Here is a 17,984-nt window from a genome sequence, read left to right as displayed (position 1 = left end):
CTATTTGTCAATAACTTGAAAAGTATACATGCAATTTTTATGACTTAGAGTTCCTAAAGTACTTACCTGCAATACCTTTCAAATGAGCTATTACATGTAGAATTTGAACCTGTGGTTCTTAAAATAAACTAAGAAAATATATTTTTCTATATAAAAACCTATTGGCTGGATTTGTCTCTGAGTGTGTGTACCTCATTTATTGTCTATGTGTATGTACAACAAATGCTTAACACTACTCCTTGGATAAGCCTACTGCTCGACCACACTACCACAAAATAGAGCATTAGTATTATCTATTTTTACCACTATTTTACCTCTAAGGGGAACCCTTGGACTCTGTGCATGCTATTCCTTACTTTGAAATAGCACATACAGAGCCAACTTCCTACAGTATGTTTGACTAGTGTCAGTGTTGACTAGGCCCTGCAGAGTCGTTCCCAAACATTTTGCCTTTCCCCTTCACTTTTTTGCTGAATTTGCTCTTGTTGATCTTAATACTCTGTGCACTTTACCACTGCTAAACAGTGCTGAAGTGCTTGTTCTCACTCCCCTAAACATGGTTTGATTGGCTTACAAGTAAACTAAAAATGCCAATCAGGTTTAAGTTCCTTGTAGTGTGGTATACCATGTACCCAGGGAATGTAAATTAAGTGCCACTGGTGGATCTGCAGTACTTATTGTGCCACCAACTTAGGTGGCACTTCAAAGTATGTCCTAGGCCTGCCATTGCACTGTGTCGACTTGGCATTTAAACTCCCTTGCCAAGGCTTAAAACCCCTTTTGTTGTATGTGTCACCCCTTAAGATAGGCACTTGTTAGCCCCGTTGGGCAAGGTGCTATGCAATTAAGAGACTGGACATGTAGTTTTAAGTTTTACATGTCCTGGTAGTGGAAAACACATACATTTGTTTTTCACTACTGTGAGACCTATCCCTCCCAAAGGATAACATTGGGTATTCTTTATTGCATTTAATAAGCTGTTATTTCCAATTGGGAGCACAGAGCTATGCCATATTTGGTGTTTTTAGAATTGTAACGAAAAAGCCTATTTAATTGTAAAGTCTGGTTTTTGATGACGGTTTTGAAAATGCCACTTTTAGAAAGTTGGCATTTTCCTGCCCTTTTGTGCCTAACATGTCTTGGGTCACAGGTATAGGTGTAGCTAGCAGTTGGTCTTTTTGTATTGCTCCCAGACAGTGAGACAGGGGAATACAGGTGTTGGTAGGATAGGCCACTCTCAATTAATGAGATGGAGGAGCTGTCACTTACCACACTTGTACATCACAAAGGCTGTGCCTGAGCACACTCATAAAGGGGTCTTTTGAGTCTATTGTGACAGTCCAGGGCTGGTAGAGAGAGGCAGGACATTCCAGGCACCTTAGGGATGGAGTGTTGGAAACATCCGGAAGCTTCCCTCTCTTAAAAGTGCTCTGCAGCCTTCTTGCCTGAGGGGAAGAGAACAAGACCTTCAAATTTGGCTTGACACCAGAATGACTCAAAGATCTAGTTTGCTGGGCTCCTGATCGGAACTTTGGGGAAATACAAGGCTCCCCAACTTCTTGCACCAGCCCCTAGACCCAGCTGAAGCAAGTTCCTAACACCCAGGTGGTGCCCCTCAGATCCTGGACCCTACGTATGACCTAAGAGAGCTGTAATGAAGTTTTGGGCTCTTTGTGACTGCAAGCGTGCCCGTTTGCACCAAGACCACGGCAACATTCAATGCAAAGCTCCGGCAGCCGCCTCGTCTCACTACAGTGACAGCTTGTGGGGACTGGCAATGCGAAGCTCCAGCAACGCCCAACCATGACTCCTGGTCTCCTCTTCATGCTACTCTGGCAGCCTCCTGCAAGGCACTTCCTCATCCTCATGGCCCCCTTCACTGCGAACTGGACCCTTGGGGTTGACTTGAGAAGGTAAACTTCAGCAGGCCTAATCTGGAGACTGTAGCCGACCTGCACTCCATCGTGGTTGACCTAACAGTGTGGCTTTGACATGGTCCAGTATGACCAGATATCCATAGTTTAAGGTTTATGCTTTTTGGTGCTATTTTTACTGAAATCTTTAAAAATTCATATATCTGGTTCTACTGATTGCATTTGTAATTTTGGTGTTAAATAATTTACTGTACTTTTCTAAATTGGTATGTGATTTTTCTTGTGTTGTGTTTTCACGTTATTACTATTTGTGTGCTACATAAATACTTTACACATTGCCGCCAAACGAAGCCTGACTGCTTTTTGTGCATAGCTACACAGGGTTAGGCTAATTTGGTGACTTGTTGGTCAACCTGCAAGGGATTGTGGCAGTTTTGTGATCAGGACTCACATCCCAGTAAACCAACAAGCCAATTTCTCACAGTGTGGAATTTGGATGATACTCTGGGAAGCATCCAACAGGGTAAACATAGAGCTATGTAGCAGAGTTTGAGACTTGGAAGAAGTAAATAAGATAGACACCAACACAAGTGGCAACTGAGTTTACAAGCTAACACATCAGCTACATTGAGAGGGTCATTGCAAATAAGGAACAGTGTAGGTTACCCAGAAAGAAAATGGGGGTGAGAGAACCTCCAATTATCTGCAGTATTTTTTGTTCTGTATGGGAATTGTTTCATCCTTTCCAGTAAGGAACTGTAGCTGCCGCATTCTTTTCTTGTGAAACTTTTATTGGCTGCTGGGAACCCATTTGTATGTGAATGATGGCTATCCGTAAATTGACTTTTAATGCCCTGGGAATTCTAAATTTGATGTACACTTTGATAGTGGGGGATACTGTTTTGTATGCCTCTTCTGCCTGTGGTCAGTTTGCTGAAATGGATAGAAATGGTTGATGATTTTTCTGGCTTTATTACAGAAAATGTCAGGAATCTAGCCAGACCATGCAGGTCCTGCAGGCATGCCAGACTTTAAATGCAGAGCAAGAGCAGAAGATAAAGGTAAAGTACTTTTTGCCTTTCTCTCTCACTTTTATATATTTGTTTTCTTGCAGATCTGTTTCCTAGTGAATCACTCACTGTGTTTGCTGTCACTTGCTCTCATAATCTTGTTCTCTCGCATTCTCTGTAATGCTCTGCCATGCTTTCTCTCTCTTGTTCTCTTTGTCTTTTATCCTCTCTGTCTTGTAGAATGACTTTCAATGTACAAAGAAATGCTTGGTGACAAAAACGTCACAGCAGATTTAAAAATTGTCAAATGTTTTAACAGATCTAGAGCAATTTTAACACGTTGTATGATGAGATCACATCTAGTAATAACTTATTCTGTGGGTGTTCCGATTCTGGATGTGTCGGGTGAATGCAAGCATACTTTTCAGATGTTAGCTCAAGGTTTCCATAAAGTTTCAATCTTAATCAGTGCAGATGGTACAAACATCTTGGTTTCTTGGAAGACAGCTGATTTCGGATCTTCTGTTGTCTTTTATGAAATGAGACAACAGGGTTGCCCATGTTCTGGCGGTTTAACATTTTTGCTTAGCATATTCTTTCTTCTGGGTTTCTGTTTATAGCACAATCTTTGCTATGAAGCAACAGAGCACATATTTAGAAATAATTCTACAATGTAGCCAGGCCTGGGTTGGTGAGTATGCGTGGCATAGTGGAAGAAAGTCTGTGGGGAGAGGATGGTAAAGAGGGACCGGCTAGTCCTAGAAGTATAGGCGATTGGGTGTGGAGGCATAATAGGGCAGGGTACAAATGACTGTGGCCTGTGGGAGGGGTGTTCCTCGGAGTACAACAGCTGCTTGTAATAATGAAATGAGGGGTTGCTTGAAAAGAATGAGGGGAATCAACTGAACTATGATGGTGTCCAAGCTCCAGGCTCATAGGAGAAGGGTTGGCATCTAGTCTTGATCTGCTTGCTTGCATTCCTTATTTCCAGTCTAGTAATAGTACTGGCACTGCTTCTTCTGGTGGAGTGTTATTGATACCCTTATAGCTGATGCAGCAGGTCCTAAATGTGATGTGTGTGCCAGCTAGTGAAGATCTGTTTGTAGAAGGGAATCTGTATTTGTTAAGGCTTTTAATCAGAAGGACTGAAGCAGGTGGAAAGCTCTTTGATGGAGTCTGAAATATCTCTGGAATGCTGTGACCCTGGCCAGCAAAGCATTTCCTTGCTCGTGAAAAGGTAGAACCAGAAAGGGGATCACTTAGAAGGCCAATCTGTTTTACTCTGTGATGTGTTTTGGGCTTTTACATTCCTTCAAGGAGTTTGAGAGATGGCGTCATGGAGAAACATTTCCTTTGTCTAATTATATATAAAAATGTGTATTTTACTGCTGATATCTGATGCAAAGTATGGCTCTGTTTGTACTTAATATAGCTTTTCATCCGATATCTCTAATGTAGGGGTCTTCAAACTGGGGGGGGCGGGGCTCAAGTAATCCCAAGGAAGGTGTCAGGATCTGGCCCAAAAAATTATTATACAGATAAGTGCTTTGTTTCAAGCAGAAAACAATTTTTTGCATTTTTTAAACTTAACTACAATTTTAAAGACGTCTAGACATGTTTACACATTACCAATTTAAAAGAATAATAGTGAAAAATTCTGAGGGGGGACAGGGCTGAAGCTCCCCCCCCCCTCTCCCCCCCCCTCCCCCCCCCAGGGGAAGGCGCAGCATTAAAATGTTTGTTTGAAAACCACTGCTCTAATGCTTCACCAACATCTACATGTCTGTATTGCCTCTTAGGAGCTGGAGCAAAAACTGGCTTCCCAGGAACAGGATGCAGCGATCGTACGGAATATGAAATCTGAACTGGCACGTCTCCCTAAGTTGGAGAAAGAGCTACTGGAGCTCAAGGAGGAAAATGCCTATCATTGGTATGAATGGCTTCTTGTCTTTGACTATTCCAACTTTGCAGAAAGTTTATTGTAACCTATTTTGGGGGAGATATTGTGGGGGACAAGAGATCAGGCATCAACAGTCAACCAACAGACAAACAGTGTAGTGTCCAGCCTGGTGCTCATCCTTTTGTGTACAAGAAAGCACTTAAATCTCACAGCAAAACTAAAAACTACACAATTCAATAGGAATAGCAATTACATTGGTAAATCTCAGTTACGATCTTCAGTGCAGCCAACATACTCTCTGTACCCTCTTCCCATTCCAGGAAATATCTAATGACTACTGATCCACAGGATGATGCCGGCATATGCCTTAATTTAGTACATTGGCAAATCACATCTATTTACCTGAGTGGTTAGATGCAGTACTAAGTTCGGACATTTAGTTGGCAGAAAGTCTTTGTTCCTAACACTAGATTCCTCTGTATACTTTTAGTCCCCTGTTGCATTTGCAAGCTAAGCTCTACTTTGCTTGCGTGATGGTTTTACCAGATCTAGCTTTTCGGCAGGTGCAGCTCTTGTCTTTCTGTAGGGGCCTCAGCAGTGACTTCCCTTTGAAACCGAAATTACTTCAGGGAGTAAGCACAGCAGCTCACGTTCAGTGACACAAAGTATTCAATGGTTGTAGCCCTCAGAGACTAGTGCAAACGGGTATCTAGGCACAGCAGAGACAGTCTCTGAGCTGATATGTGTTTTTGGCAGTTGGGGGTCTTTGAGGCCAATCTAGGTCTGCTTCAGCGGTGCCACGATTCCTGTTCTCTTGTGTCTTCAACACCAGATCTTGGATTAACCGCAGGCTGCTAGATAACGTGGGGGGGCTCCTATTTGCAACTTCTTGGTGTAGTCCACATGGAACTGCAGAGAAAGATCAGATGGCTCCCTCGTGATGTGGGCAGCTCCTGGTGTCTTTCTTAGACAGTCCGCTTTCACTGGGTGTTCCTCATATTGCGAATATGCTTGGCTTCTTCTGGACTGTCTGTCCCGCTGCAGGGCCATGCCACGCAACACTTTCTCACCTTGAATTAAACAAACTGCTGCCACTCTCTTTACTACAAATGCCAGTGCTCAGAAAGAACTAACCTGCAGCTGATAGCTTACAAGGTCCTCATTTGTCTAAATGTAGCCCTGACTTCATTCTCCTGACTAAAGTGTCTCTTCACTCCCCAGCTACAGGAATGCATGCAATGCACATGTACAGTCTGGGAAGCTTCCTCTATCTAGTGCAATATTAAACCAGGGGCACCCAAAATTGAATCCTCTAGTCTAGTACACAGACTCGCACTACACACAGTCCTACAATCGTAAATGTGGTACACACTCAACTTGCTTACTTTTTAGCAGTGCAATGTTATGGGTTTCACTAACTGTTTATGCAAGAGGAACCAGTAGGTTTGTTTTTTCGTTACACAGAGTAAAATGTCTAGGCCATAATACTGGTGAACAAAATGTCTTGTGGCACTCACTGCTTTATGGGATGGACCCAGGGTGTCCAATGTCTACTGTGAGGCATACTCAGTTACAAGTTTCAGATACAATCTGGTACATTAGTTCAAAGGTGCTTGTGCTTTTGCCATCTCAGGCCCATTACCATCTCAACAGGGACATATGAGCCAAGCCTTGTTATCTATTTTTGTGAACTAGTACATCCAGGTGTTGCTTGAAGATGTCTAATAAAACCTGAATGTCGACTTGACCATAACAAAAAGACGGTACAATAAAACTTGCCTAGATGTTCTTCGAAACCATAAGGTTATGTATTTTGAACTTTAGATATTTTGTCCATGTTCCTGAAAAATCACACAACACGTGTTGATTTGTGTTACTTTATCCAGAAAATAAATCTAAAAAGCTACTTGGACACGAACATAAAAACCTACATTGTATAACCATCATTAAGATATGAAGCACATGACCAAATGAACTGATAAAAGAAAACTAATTAAATTAGGTGCGCATTCATCCACATCCCTGCCAAAGTTGTGCTGTTTGTAACTACTTTAAAACCATAAATTCAGATCAACCCTGCCCTCCTCTGTGCTGTCAAACCTATCACTTCCTTGCACTCATTTTAATTCACATCTGCCCACTCACCGAACTGTGAATTATTTGTTGCCACAACATTACTATCTCCGGTGCCCTCACCCCTGTGCAAATTATTACAATTGTTAAAATTCTCTACTGACGGAGTCTGTTATTTAAAACCAACAATATCCCAGAAAGAGAAACAGAAAACTACTTGTTATCCTCTGCCTGAAATATGTTTTCAGCCTTCTTATCGAAGATATGTGAATTATAGGCTATCGTTTAGTTATTTGCTTGTGTACAACTTTAGTTTAAACTATTTTAATGTCCTGTGATACTGTGTATCTCATACTATTGAACTAATGTGTACCTTGATAACATTGCAATATATCTGTCTTTTATGGTGTGGGTGATGGAAACATATTTTACCAATTGAATGATCTTTATTTGCACAATTAATTAAAATCTTATCAAAACATAATTAAAACACAGAGCATAAAAACATCTCCAATACTAATGCTGTCATGAAATCACAGTAAGCCATAACGTCCCTGTCCCCCAGAATTCTGCAAATGATCAGCGAATGCATAACAGCACTTCTAGAAAAGATCTATGCAGAAATATTAGAATCAGGAAAGTTTCCCAACACTTGGAAAGAGACTGTCATTATGCCTATAAAAAAAAATAAAAAAGCCGGGGGGAAGACCCAGGAGACTTAAAAATCTGCGTCCAATTGCTCTCCTGTCAATGGTTGCTAAAATATTAGAGAGGCATATAAACGAGGAGCTTGCTACCTTTTTGCTGACACATGACCTATTGAACATCTCCCAACATTGATTCCGCAAACAACATAGTACTGAGTCCGCATTATTGGTCACCACTGACATTACAAGAAAGCAGGTTTACCAAAAAGGATGCGCCATTCTGATTCTATTAGATCTATCAGCTGCATTCGACACCATATTGCCCCAAATTCTGATCTACTGTGTCTACAAGGCAGGTCTGAGAGGCTCGGCTTTGAGCTTGCTAGAGACCTTTCTCCAGGAGAGAATGTTATCGGTTAAGTGTGGGGATTTCTGCTCACCCCCTTACAAGTTTCCATGTGGGGTCCCTCAGGGATCGTGTTTGAGTCCAACCCTTTCTAATCTTTATGTCGCTCCCCTGGCCAATTTGATTAGTTCCCTAAACTTCCAGGTGTCCTCATAAGCTGACGACACCCAAATCATTGTTACCATGCAAGACAGCATAGACATCACAGCTGGCAGATCTCAAACTTGTATGAGAGAAGTCAATAAGTGGATGAACCAGAATTGGTTAAAAATGAATGGGGACAAGACCGAAGTTATGGTCTTTGGTGCGAACCCCACCATTTGGAACATGAACTAGTGGCCTGAGATCTGTGGGACCTTACCAACTCCAACAGCTGCTGTCAGGAATCTTGGAGGCATTTATGACTCAGGACTAACCTTTGATGCTCAGGTAAATGAAGTTACAATAACATGTATTTAGTTACTCAAAATTCCTAAGAAAATCCTTCCTTTTATTCCACATGAACTTAGAGTTACGGTAGTCTTGGCCCTTATTGTGTCCAGGCTAGACTATTGTAATGCCCTTTACCTGAACATCAATCAACTTGCCCTGAATAAGCTACAACTTGTTCAAAATTCGGCAGCCAGACTAGTACTAGGGATACCCAGGTCAGCCCTAAATTAAGGAGGGCCTTAGGAGCCAGCACTGGCTTCCAATTAGGAAACGTATCACTTTCAAGACACTACTTGGCGCACAAAGCTCTTCACTCACAAGGCTCCAACTATTTACAAAACTGCAATTAGTTGGCACACACCAAACCGCTCATTAAGATCATCAAACCTCAGATTAGCGAAGATTCTGAGAACCCACAAAGTAAAATGGGGAGATAGGGCCTTCTCAACAGCAGCCACTAAACTATGGAATTCTCTTCCAAATGGGATCAGAGCAATCCCCTCTTGTCTACCATTTCGTAAACATCTTATAACATGGCTATTTTCCCTCTAGATCTATGAATGCTTTGCCTCTATTGCCCGCATATTGCTTTAATACCTCTGGTCTGAAAACACTCTACAACAATCACAAATACAAATAAAGTGGTGTAAAAATATATACCATTGCAATTATAGTATAGATTCCATTTTGACCATTAAAATGATTTCAAGCAATTGTATGTTATATATGTTTTCCATGAATTTGGACAAACTTTTCCAGTCTGATGTTCTGGTTTGTATTGACAGGGTTCAGCGCCACCATAATGGTCTGTCTGCACCTCAAGAATATTAAAAGATCTGCACAGGAGCTCTGTGTTCTCTGTGAAGGGCTGGGCACAGACATACTATATGCATAAGGGGTTCTTTTTCAGTATTACTACAGAGCCTGCAGTTAGGGTCCATAGGCTGCATGTGCCACACAAAGTCCAAAGATGGAAAAAACCCAAACCGGTAGTGCTTGAACTTACGTTTGATACACTTTGAGTAATTTGTACCCAGAAATGCCTAATGGCCTTATGCATTGTATATGCTAATCACCATCCAGGCATGCCTTCGCTTTGCTAACACTCTCTTATCCACTAGTTTGATGACCTTATAAGTGCTGATGGTAAACAATGCTCGAGCCACCTGCTGATTCCCCAAATCCCTTGCCTGCAAAGTATCTAAAAGCTTTTGCAGGACTCGAAGATGCAGTGAGTTGCTCGGGCTGCTTTAGATTTCTTGGCCATTAAAATTATCCAAGGTGCCAGGCCTAGAAGCTGTTAGTTTATAACACAATATAAGAAATGCTTGGTGTCTGGCTATTTCTTAATTTAACAGGCCAAACACTCAGTGCACTTGTGCTGGGGAGGCAGTCCTTGGAAGGCAAAACACTGACTTGTATATTGGCCACCAGTCATTCAAAAGGCTTGCTTTCTTCCCCACCAGAGTTTCACTGCCGTATGTTATTGATGGCAATAGCTTCGCCTTTATGACCTGAAGGATTAAATCCAGACTGGAGCCCCCATACATGTTTTGAGCCCAGATATAGGGCCTAGGCATTATTTCTGTTAGAATATGTTTGCCTTATCAGGTTTCCTTGTGAGTCAGTACAAACTCCTAAGTACTTATACTGTGTTACTTTATCAAGGCTCTCATTTCTCCAGTACCCGGCCTTTTTTTGTTGACTCTTTTACCATAAAACAACTTTGGTTTTTGCCAAGTTCACATTCAGTCCATTTGACTTAGTATATTTGTGTAACTTATTGATTAGTCGATGGAGGCCCATTTTTGTTTCACTTAACATAACCAAATCATTAGCATACAGGAGGTTAGACAGTAACTTTCCTCCTAGTTTTGGCAGATGTGAATTGACAAGATACAACACCAATGTGATTTCTGAAAATAAAGATTGAATAGCTAGCGGCGAGGCACGGCCTTGTTTGAGGTCAACTGTTGTAGGGACTTAACTGGTTACATAATTTCTATCACCTAATTTTATCTTTATCCAGGTATCAGGATATAAGAGTTCTACTGCCCTTAGCGACCTCACTGGAATAGACCATGATTGCAGTTTTCTTCATAGTTTACTTCTAGAGAATCGGTGAAAAGCCGCCTTAAAATCAACAAAACAAATATAAAGTAATATCTGCGTTTGATCAGCTTGAGCCAGAAGCATGGAGAGAGCCAGCAAGTTCGAGATGAAGCATTGTTTTTGTTGAAATCCCCTCTGATTCATGGGAATTAACTCATTTTCAACTACCCAAATTTGAGGTCTTCCAACAGCAATGAAATCCGATGGTAATCAGTTGGGGAAATTCCTCTTCCCTCCCTTGAAAATGGGGTGTATTATTGAACCTTTCTAGGAATCAGGGACTTCTTCCTTCTGAAAGACTTTATTGAAGTGGGGGCTTGATTCTCTTCCCAGAACTGGGAGACTTCTTAAACACTCCTTGAGGAATCCCATGAGGCCCTAGAGCGGTCGGATCATGAGTACTCAATAAGTCTCTGCAGTTGCTTGCTAACTTCTTTTAACGTTGCTTGTGGGCTAGCTTCTGACACGGCCGGCTCAACTCCGCTCCCTTAAGCTGTTTTGTCCACTGCCTTTCCACAGTTCGTGCTCCTCAGCTTGAGCTTCCAGATGAGTTATTAATTACTTCACCGAGTCTTGCTCACTAATGTTCCCATTATTAGCCCTTTGTAATCCTCGTTCCTTCGTATTTGCCGCCTGCCAGAAATGCTTGAATACACCAGCTTGGCCTAGTAGTCTTTAAAATTGGCCTTCTTATATAGCCAGATCTCGTTTTTAACCCCTTCGCTGCCAGGCCTTTTCCCCCTCCTGTCCCAGGCCTTTTTTTGCCTATTTGGGGCAGTTCGCGCTTAGGCCCTCATAACTTTTTTGTCCACATAAGCTAACCAAGCCAAATTTGCGTCCTTTTTTTCCAACATCCTAGGGATTCTAGAGGTACCCAGACTTTGTGGGTTCCCTTGAAGGAGGCCAAGAAATTGGCCAAAATACAGTGAAAATTTCGTTTTTTTCAAAAAAAATTGAAAAAGTGGCTGCAGAAGAAGGCTTGTGGTTTTTCCCCTGAAAATGGCATCAACAAAGGGTTTGCGGTGCTAAACTCAGCAGCTTCCCAGCTTTCAGGAACAGGCAGACTTGAATCAGAAAACCCAATTTTTCAACACAATTTTGGCATTTTACTGGGACATAGCCCATTTTTGCAATTTTTTGTGCTTTCAGCCTCCTTCCAGTCAGTGACAGAAATGGGCATGAAACCAATGCTGGATCCCAGAAACCTAAACATTTCTGAAAAGTAGACAAAATTCTGAATTCAGCAAGGGGTCATTTGTGTAGATCCTACAAGGGTTTCCTACAGAAAATAACAACTGAAAAAGAAAAATATTGAAATTGAGGTGAAAAAAACATAAATGTTTCTCTACGTTTTACTCTGTAACTTTTCCCTGCAATGTCAGATTATCGAAAGCAATATACCGTTACGTCTGCTGGACTCCTCTGGTTGCGGGGATATATAGGGCTTGTAGGTTCATCAAGAACCCAAGGAACCCAGAGCCAATAAATGAGCTGCACCCCGACGTGCGTTTTCATTCTATACCGGGTATACAGCAATTCATTTGCTGAAATATAAAGAGTAAAAAAATTGCTATCAAGAAAACCTTTGTATTTCCAAAAAGGGCACAAGATAAGGTGTTGAGGAGCAGTGGTTATTTGCACATATCTGAATTCCGGGGTGACCAAACTAGCATGTGAATTACAGGGCATTTCTCAAATAGATGTCTTTTTTACACACTCTCCTATATTTGGAAGGAAAAAATGTAGAGAAAGACAAGGGGCAATAACACTTGTTTTGCTAATCTATGTTCCCCCAAGTCTCCCGATAAAAATGATACCTCACTTGCGTGGGTAGGCCTAGCGCCGGCGACAGGAAACACCCCAAAGCGCAACGTGGACTCGTCCAAAATTTTGGAAGAAAACAGAGGTGTTTTTTGCGAAGTGCCTACCTGTAGATTTTGGCCTCTAGCTCAGCCGGCACCTAGGGAAACCTACCAAACCTGTGCATTTCTGAAAACTAGAGACCTAGGGGAATCCAAGGAGGGGTGACTTGCGGGGCTCGGACCAGGTTCTCTTACCCAGAATCCTTTGCAAACCTCAAAATGTGGCTAAAAAAACACATGTACCTCACATTTCTGTGGCAGAAAGTTCTGGAATCGGAGAGGAGCCACAAATTTCCTTCCACCCAGCGTTCGTTCCCCCAAGTCTCCCGATAAAAATGATACCTCACTTGCGTGGGTAGGCCTAGCGCCGGCGACAGCAAACACCCCAAAGCGCAACGTGGACACATCCAAAATTTTGGAAGAAAACAGAGGTGTTTTTTGCGAAGTGCCTACCTGTAGATTTTGGCCTCTAGCTCAGCCGGCACCTAGGGAAACCTACCAAACCTGTGCATTTCTGAAAACTAGAGACCTAGGGGAATCCAAGGAGGGGTGACTTGCGGGGCTCGGACCAGGTTCTGTTACCCAGAATCCTTTGCAAACCTCAAAATTTGGCTCAAAAAACACATGTTCCTCACATTTCTGTGGCAGAAAGTTCTGGAATCTGAGAGGAGCCACAAATTTCCTTCCACCCAGCGTTCCCCCAAGTCTCTCGATAAAAATGATACCTCACTTGCGTGGGTAGGCCTAGCGCCCGCAACAGGAAACGCCCCAAAACGCAACGTGGACACATCCCATTTTGTGAAAGAAAACAGTGCCTACCTGTGGATTTTGGCCTGTAGCTCAGCCGGCACCTAGGGAAACCTACCAAACCTGTGCATTTCTGAAAACTAGAGACCTAGGGGAATCCAAGGAGGGGTGACTTGCGGGGCTCGGACCAGGTTCTGTTACCCAGAATCCTTAGCAAACCTTAAAATGCGGCTAAAAAAACACATGTTCCTCACATTTCAGTGGCAGAAAGTTCTGGAATCTGAGAGGAGCCACAAATTTCCTTCCACCCAGCGTTCCCCTAAGTCTTTCAATAAAAATGGTACCTTACTTCTGTGGGTAGGCCTAGCGCCCACGAAAGGAAATGGCCCAAAACACAACGTGGACAGAACATATTTTTTCACAGAAAACAGAGGTGTTTTTTGCAAAGTGCCTACCTGTGGAGTTTGGCCTCTAGCTCAGCCGGCCCCGGGATTTGCCTCCCCCTGCTCCCCCCCTGCCCCCCCCCCCCCCCCCCCCCACCCCGGGAACGACCCTTGCCTACGGGGTCGCTCCCCCTGCGTGACATTGGCGCCAAAAAACAAATCCCCGGTGCTTAGTGGTTTCTGCCCCCTTGGGGGCAGATTGACCTAAAATTGGCCAATCTGCCCCCAGGGGGGCAGAAATAGTCTAAATACAATTTGCCCCCCAGGGGAGCGACCCTTGCCTGATGGGTCGCTCCCCATCTCTAAAAAAAGAAAAAAAAAAAAAAACACAAAAAAAATAATTGCCCTGGCGCCTAGAGGTTTCTGCCCCCAGAGGGGGCAGAAATGGCCTAAAATAAATTGCCCTCCCCCCCCAGGGAGCGACCCTTGCCTAAGGGGTCGCTCCCTTTGTGTGAAATTCACGCAAAGAAAAAACTCCCTGGTGTCTAGTGGTTTCTACCCCCCTTGGGGGCAGATTGGCCTCATCAAAATAGGCCAATCTGCCCCCAAGGGGGGCAGAAATGGCCAAAATATAATTATCACCCAAGGGGAGCGACCCTTGTCTAAGGGGTCGCTCCCCACCAAAAAAAAAAAATGAAACATAAAAAAAAAAAAAAAAAAAAAAAAAGGTCCCTGGTCCCTAGAGGTTTCTAACCCCTCTGGGGGCAGATCGGCCTAATAATAGGCCGATCTGCCCCCAGGGGGGGCCGAAAAGGCCTTCCCGAAAATATGCCCCCCCTGGGAGCGACCCTTGCCCAAGGGGTCGCTTCCTTTTGTCAATAACAATAAAAAAAAAAAAAAATCCCTGGTGTCTAGTGGGGTTTCAAAAGCCGGATTGCAAGCAATCCGGCTTTTGAAACCCTCGGAGAGACTTCATAGGGAAGGAAATACTTTTCCTTCCCTTTGAAGCCCCTCCGGGCCTCCCAAGAGATTGAAAGAGAAATGCTTTCCAGCGCGACGAGGGAGGCCCCTGTGACTAATCAGCGCGCGCCCTGACGTCACAGGGGGGGGTGGGGGGGGGGGGGGGTCGGGGGTGGAAGGGGAAGGTCTTCCCCTTCCATCCTTGACATGGGGGGGGGGGGGGGAGGGCGCGCTAGCGCGCCCCCAAGTTCCCCTGTGCCATGGACGAGATGATCTCGTCCAAGGCACAGGGGAACTGTAGCCTTGGACGAGATCATCTCGTCCAAGGCACAGAAGTGGTTAAGCTTTTTCCTGCCTGAATTCACAGCTACTATCATTTCATTATTCTGGGGGTTGGCTCACAATAAACGGAGACGCCTGTTTAACGGACTGTTAAGTGCGCTCAATTGAAGGGGCAAGGTTATTCTTTCAGGAGATAGCCAGAGGCACATTCCTTTTTTGTGGGATTTTTGAAGTTATGTATTCAGTGAACCTCTCCCAAATGCCTGCTCAATAATGGCTAGTTGGCCCTATTCATTACACTGTAGCCTTTTAAAGTTTGCTCTGTGCACATCTACCAGGAGTGTCTTGGATATATGGGGTTCTGATATTGTTGTAGGTGGTGATCACTTTGGGAACGATGTTCAATTCTATGTAGCACAAAATTAAAATGAATTGTGTAATCCAGATATGGGACGTACTTCTCAGAAGCATGTGTCCATGAAGAAGGGGCATCGTCTGTAGACCTGCCATTTAGCACTCTCAATCCTACTGTTGTGCAGAAATTTAGAAAACTTCTCCCTGCCTTATGCCGGCAGAGCCTGAAAAGCTACTTGCCCATAGCAGCCTACCTAGTATTGACTTGGCCACAAAATAAATTAGCATTAAGATCTCCTGTCTTCAATATTTCTGAATGTATATGCTCCGGTTTCATATCCATTATTACTTCCCATAACATTTCAAATGCAATTGTTTTATTCCTCCTTTTAGGACTGCTGTATATATTAATAAATATCAATTGAGACGCTGGGTCTACAGTCCACCCTTTAATATTTACCGCCAATATTCCTCACTCAGTTTTTACACATTGTGGTGGTGGGGGGGGGAATCGGGGAGGAGAACAGGTGTAACCCACCACTTATGTGTTTTGAGATCACCCTTTAGGCGCCCTGTTTTTAGGTCATAGCTTACCAGACTTTTTGCACAGACCCTTGTGTATGCCACCGTCCAGACCTCTGGGTATGCTCGAAGCCGCACTTCAGCAAGGGGGCGGGCACACCACACAGTTACCAGCCGCGTCTCCCACTTGCTGATAGATTTACGGCCCTAGTCAGCATGGAGGACAATGATTGCCTTTTAGGCACTCTTAGTCTTTCCTCTCACGATGATCTTTCTTGAGGTCATATAAATCGATGTATACCCTACTCTCCCCTTGGGTGAAGGTTGGGCTATCTTACATCTCATTGTTTGGAATGTTGCAGGGTATGATTTAAAGCTGCAGGACGAGTAACAGGTGGGGTATGTCTCCTCTTATGATTTTGTCTTGTTACAAGATACCTAGTCCCAGTGGGACGCTGAGTGGGACAGGTTCCAAAGATTTGCTACTTCGCTATGTGCGCGGTCAGCGACCCAAGGGTGGGTTGGGGACGCTTGTCCGTATTTCCAAAAGCTATAGGGCACTTCAGATTAGATGTAACCATCAGGGTATTTTGATTGTTTAGGTAATCGTCTTTTTGATTGGCCTGTTTGTAAATTTTTATAATGCAGTGTGGGAGTCAGGTTCCCAGATACAAGTTATTTTATCCCTGTCAACCCTTAAAGCCAGATTGGAAGCTATTTTTCGTGTGTAATTGCGGGAGGATGTAACATGAAACTTGGCCTTAATTCCACAGTCTTTAATCCCTTTGAAAGGAAGGATTGCCTGTTAACTAGGGATAGGGCATGGAATCCGAGCGGTGTGACTCTATTTAATGCTCTTCTTAATATGGGTCTGAGCAATACTGCTGAATTGGTCCTTGATATTGACAATTAAGCCCCTACTTTCGTGGGGAGGGGTGCCAATACCATCATTGATCATATTTTTCTGCCAGCAAACGCTATCTTGTATGTCGGGGTTATCTTTTGATTGATCAAAATTGCAGTAATCACAACCCTCTCCTGCTCTTGGTTTGCCCACTGTCAGTCCATTCTGTGTGGAAACGGAGCCTAGGGGTCTGGAATCAAAGGACCAAGATTTAAAGGTGCGCTGGTGTCGGGCCAATATTTCCCGAGGTTTTGAGCTACTAGTAAAACAAACAAAAAAACTGGATTTGTTTCTAGGTTTTTTTTTTGGGGGGGGAGGAGAATCCGTTGCCTACAGAGATAATGGGCGACATAGCCGATATGATCGATGCTGTTAGAACCAATATTAATACCGCATGCAGCTATTCTGATGAGCATGGGGGAGGGGTTTAATAAGTCATGTAAGGCCAGTAGACAGAAGTTGCTTTGTATTGGGGAATCAGGTGACTTTTTAATTTTGCTTTTTAGGGTTTTTAATTATTTGTATTATTAATAATTATTTGTGTAATGTGTCAGGTTTTTATTGTAGATTTTATGGTACTTTTACTGTGCAAGGTGGCTATTGTCGAATAACCGAACAAGCTTGAAACTAACTAGACTGGTTCAAGTCCCTCTGCTTGTTCTCTTTGTACCTCACAGCTAAGTGGATTGTGATAAGTTGTCTAGCTAGGTTAGGGGTAAGATGACCCTAGGGTTCGTCAAAGTGAAACAGTGATATGGATAATAGCCATCCAACACTCTGGGGTGTGCTACTTCCATAGCTCGACCCAGAGTCTCATATGGACTAAGCACGGTAGAGAAAAGCACAGTCTGAAGCAATGGGTTTAACGGGTTACCTCTAGCCTTCACACCTCAGAGCCGCTGTGAGGCCCTTCTGGTATCATGTGCTGCAGATCAAAGGGTTTTGAGATCTTCAGTAATTGTGACATGTACACAGCCCACAGGGGTCTGTCATGAAATAGGTCAATTTAGGCTGTCCTAAAAGCATGTCTTCAGTTGACTTGTAGATACAAGTGTTTTCCAGGAGAGAAGGAAGGGGACAGTCCAAAGTGTTCTGCGGGAGGTTTATAACTCATCTGCTTGGCACATTATGATAAAGAGCCAATGATTTTTGTTATATATAAATATATAGATCTATTTGTTTTTTTTACGTCATCCCTTTACATTTTAGGGAGGTAAAAGAAAACAACGCTTTGCTGAATGAGGAGGTGGAGAGCCTGAGACGGGTGAAGGAACGATATGACAAAATGAAAGAAGAGATGGTAAATTTGGAACTGGATAAAGAGGTGAGTTCGCAGAGAGTGAAGAGGGGCCTGCTCAACATGTTTTTTTTTTTTTCACTCGGTTGAAGTCTCTCACAGCAAGGCTCAGTCTGTCTGATGCACTTGTTCTGCCTTTCGTTCGTTCTGTCTAATTCCATCCCAAATCAATAGACCTTAGATGGCTAGGAGGGGAGGCATTGTTATTGAAATAAAGTA

At 43.3% G+C, this 17,984-nt stretch overlaps 1 protein-coding gene across 3 annotated transcripts in view; it reads left to right on the top strand.

Moving 5' to 3' along the window:
- MAD1L1 (mitotic arrest deficient 1 like 1) overlaps positions 1 to 17,984 on the top strand; it is a 1,860,878-nt gene that overhangs the window by 86,128 nt on the left and 1,756,766 nt on the right. For all 3 annotated transcript variants that reach the window (XM_069209930.1, XM_069209931.1, XM_069209929.1), the window contains 3 exons: positions 2,854 to 2,935; positions 4,684 to 4,814; positions 17,678 to 17,792. In XM_069209930.1, the coding sequence (XP_069066031.1) occupies positions 2,854 to 2,935; positions 4,684 to 4,814; positions 17,678 to 17,792 (328 nt within the window). The remainder of the gene's footprint in view (positions 1 to 2,853; positions 2,936 to 4,683; positions 4,815 to 17,677; positions 17,793 to 17,984) is intronic.

Source organism: Pleurodeles waltl, chromosome 10, assembly GCF_031143425.1.
Source record: "Pleurodeles waltl isolate 20211129_DDA chromosome 10, aPleWal1.hap1.20221129, whole genome shotgun sequence".
Lineage (NCBI taxonomy): Eukaryota > Metazoa > Chordata > Amphibia > Caudata > Salamandridae > Pleurodeles > Pleurodeles waltl.
Note: the sequence above shows the minus strand (reverse complement) of the source record. Positions and strands in the feature narration are given on the sequence as shown.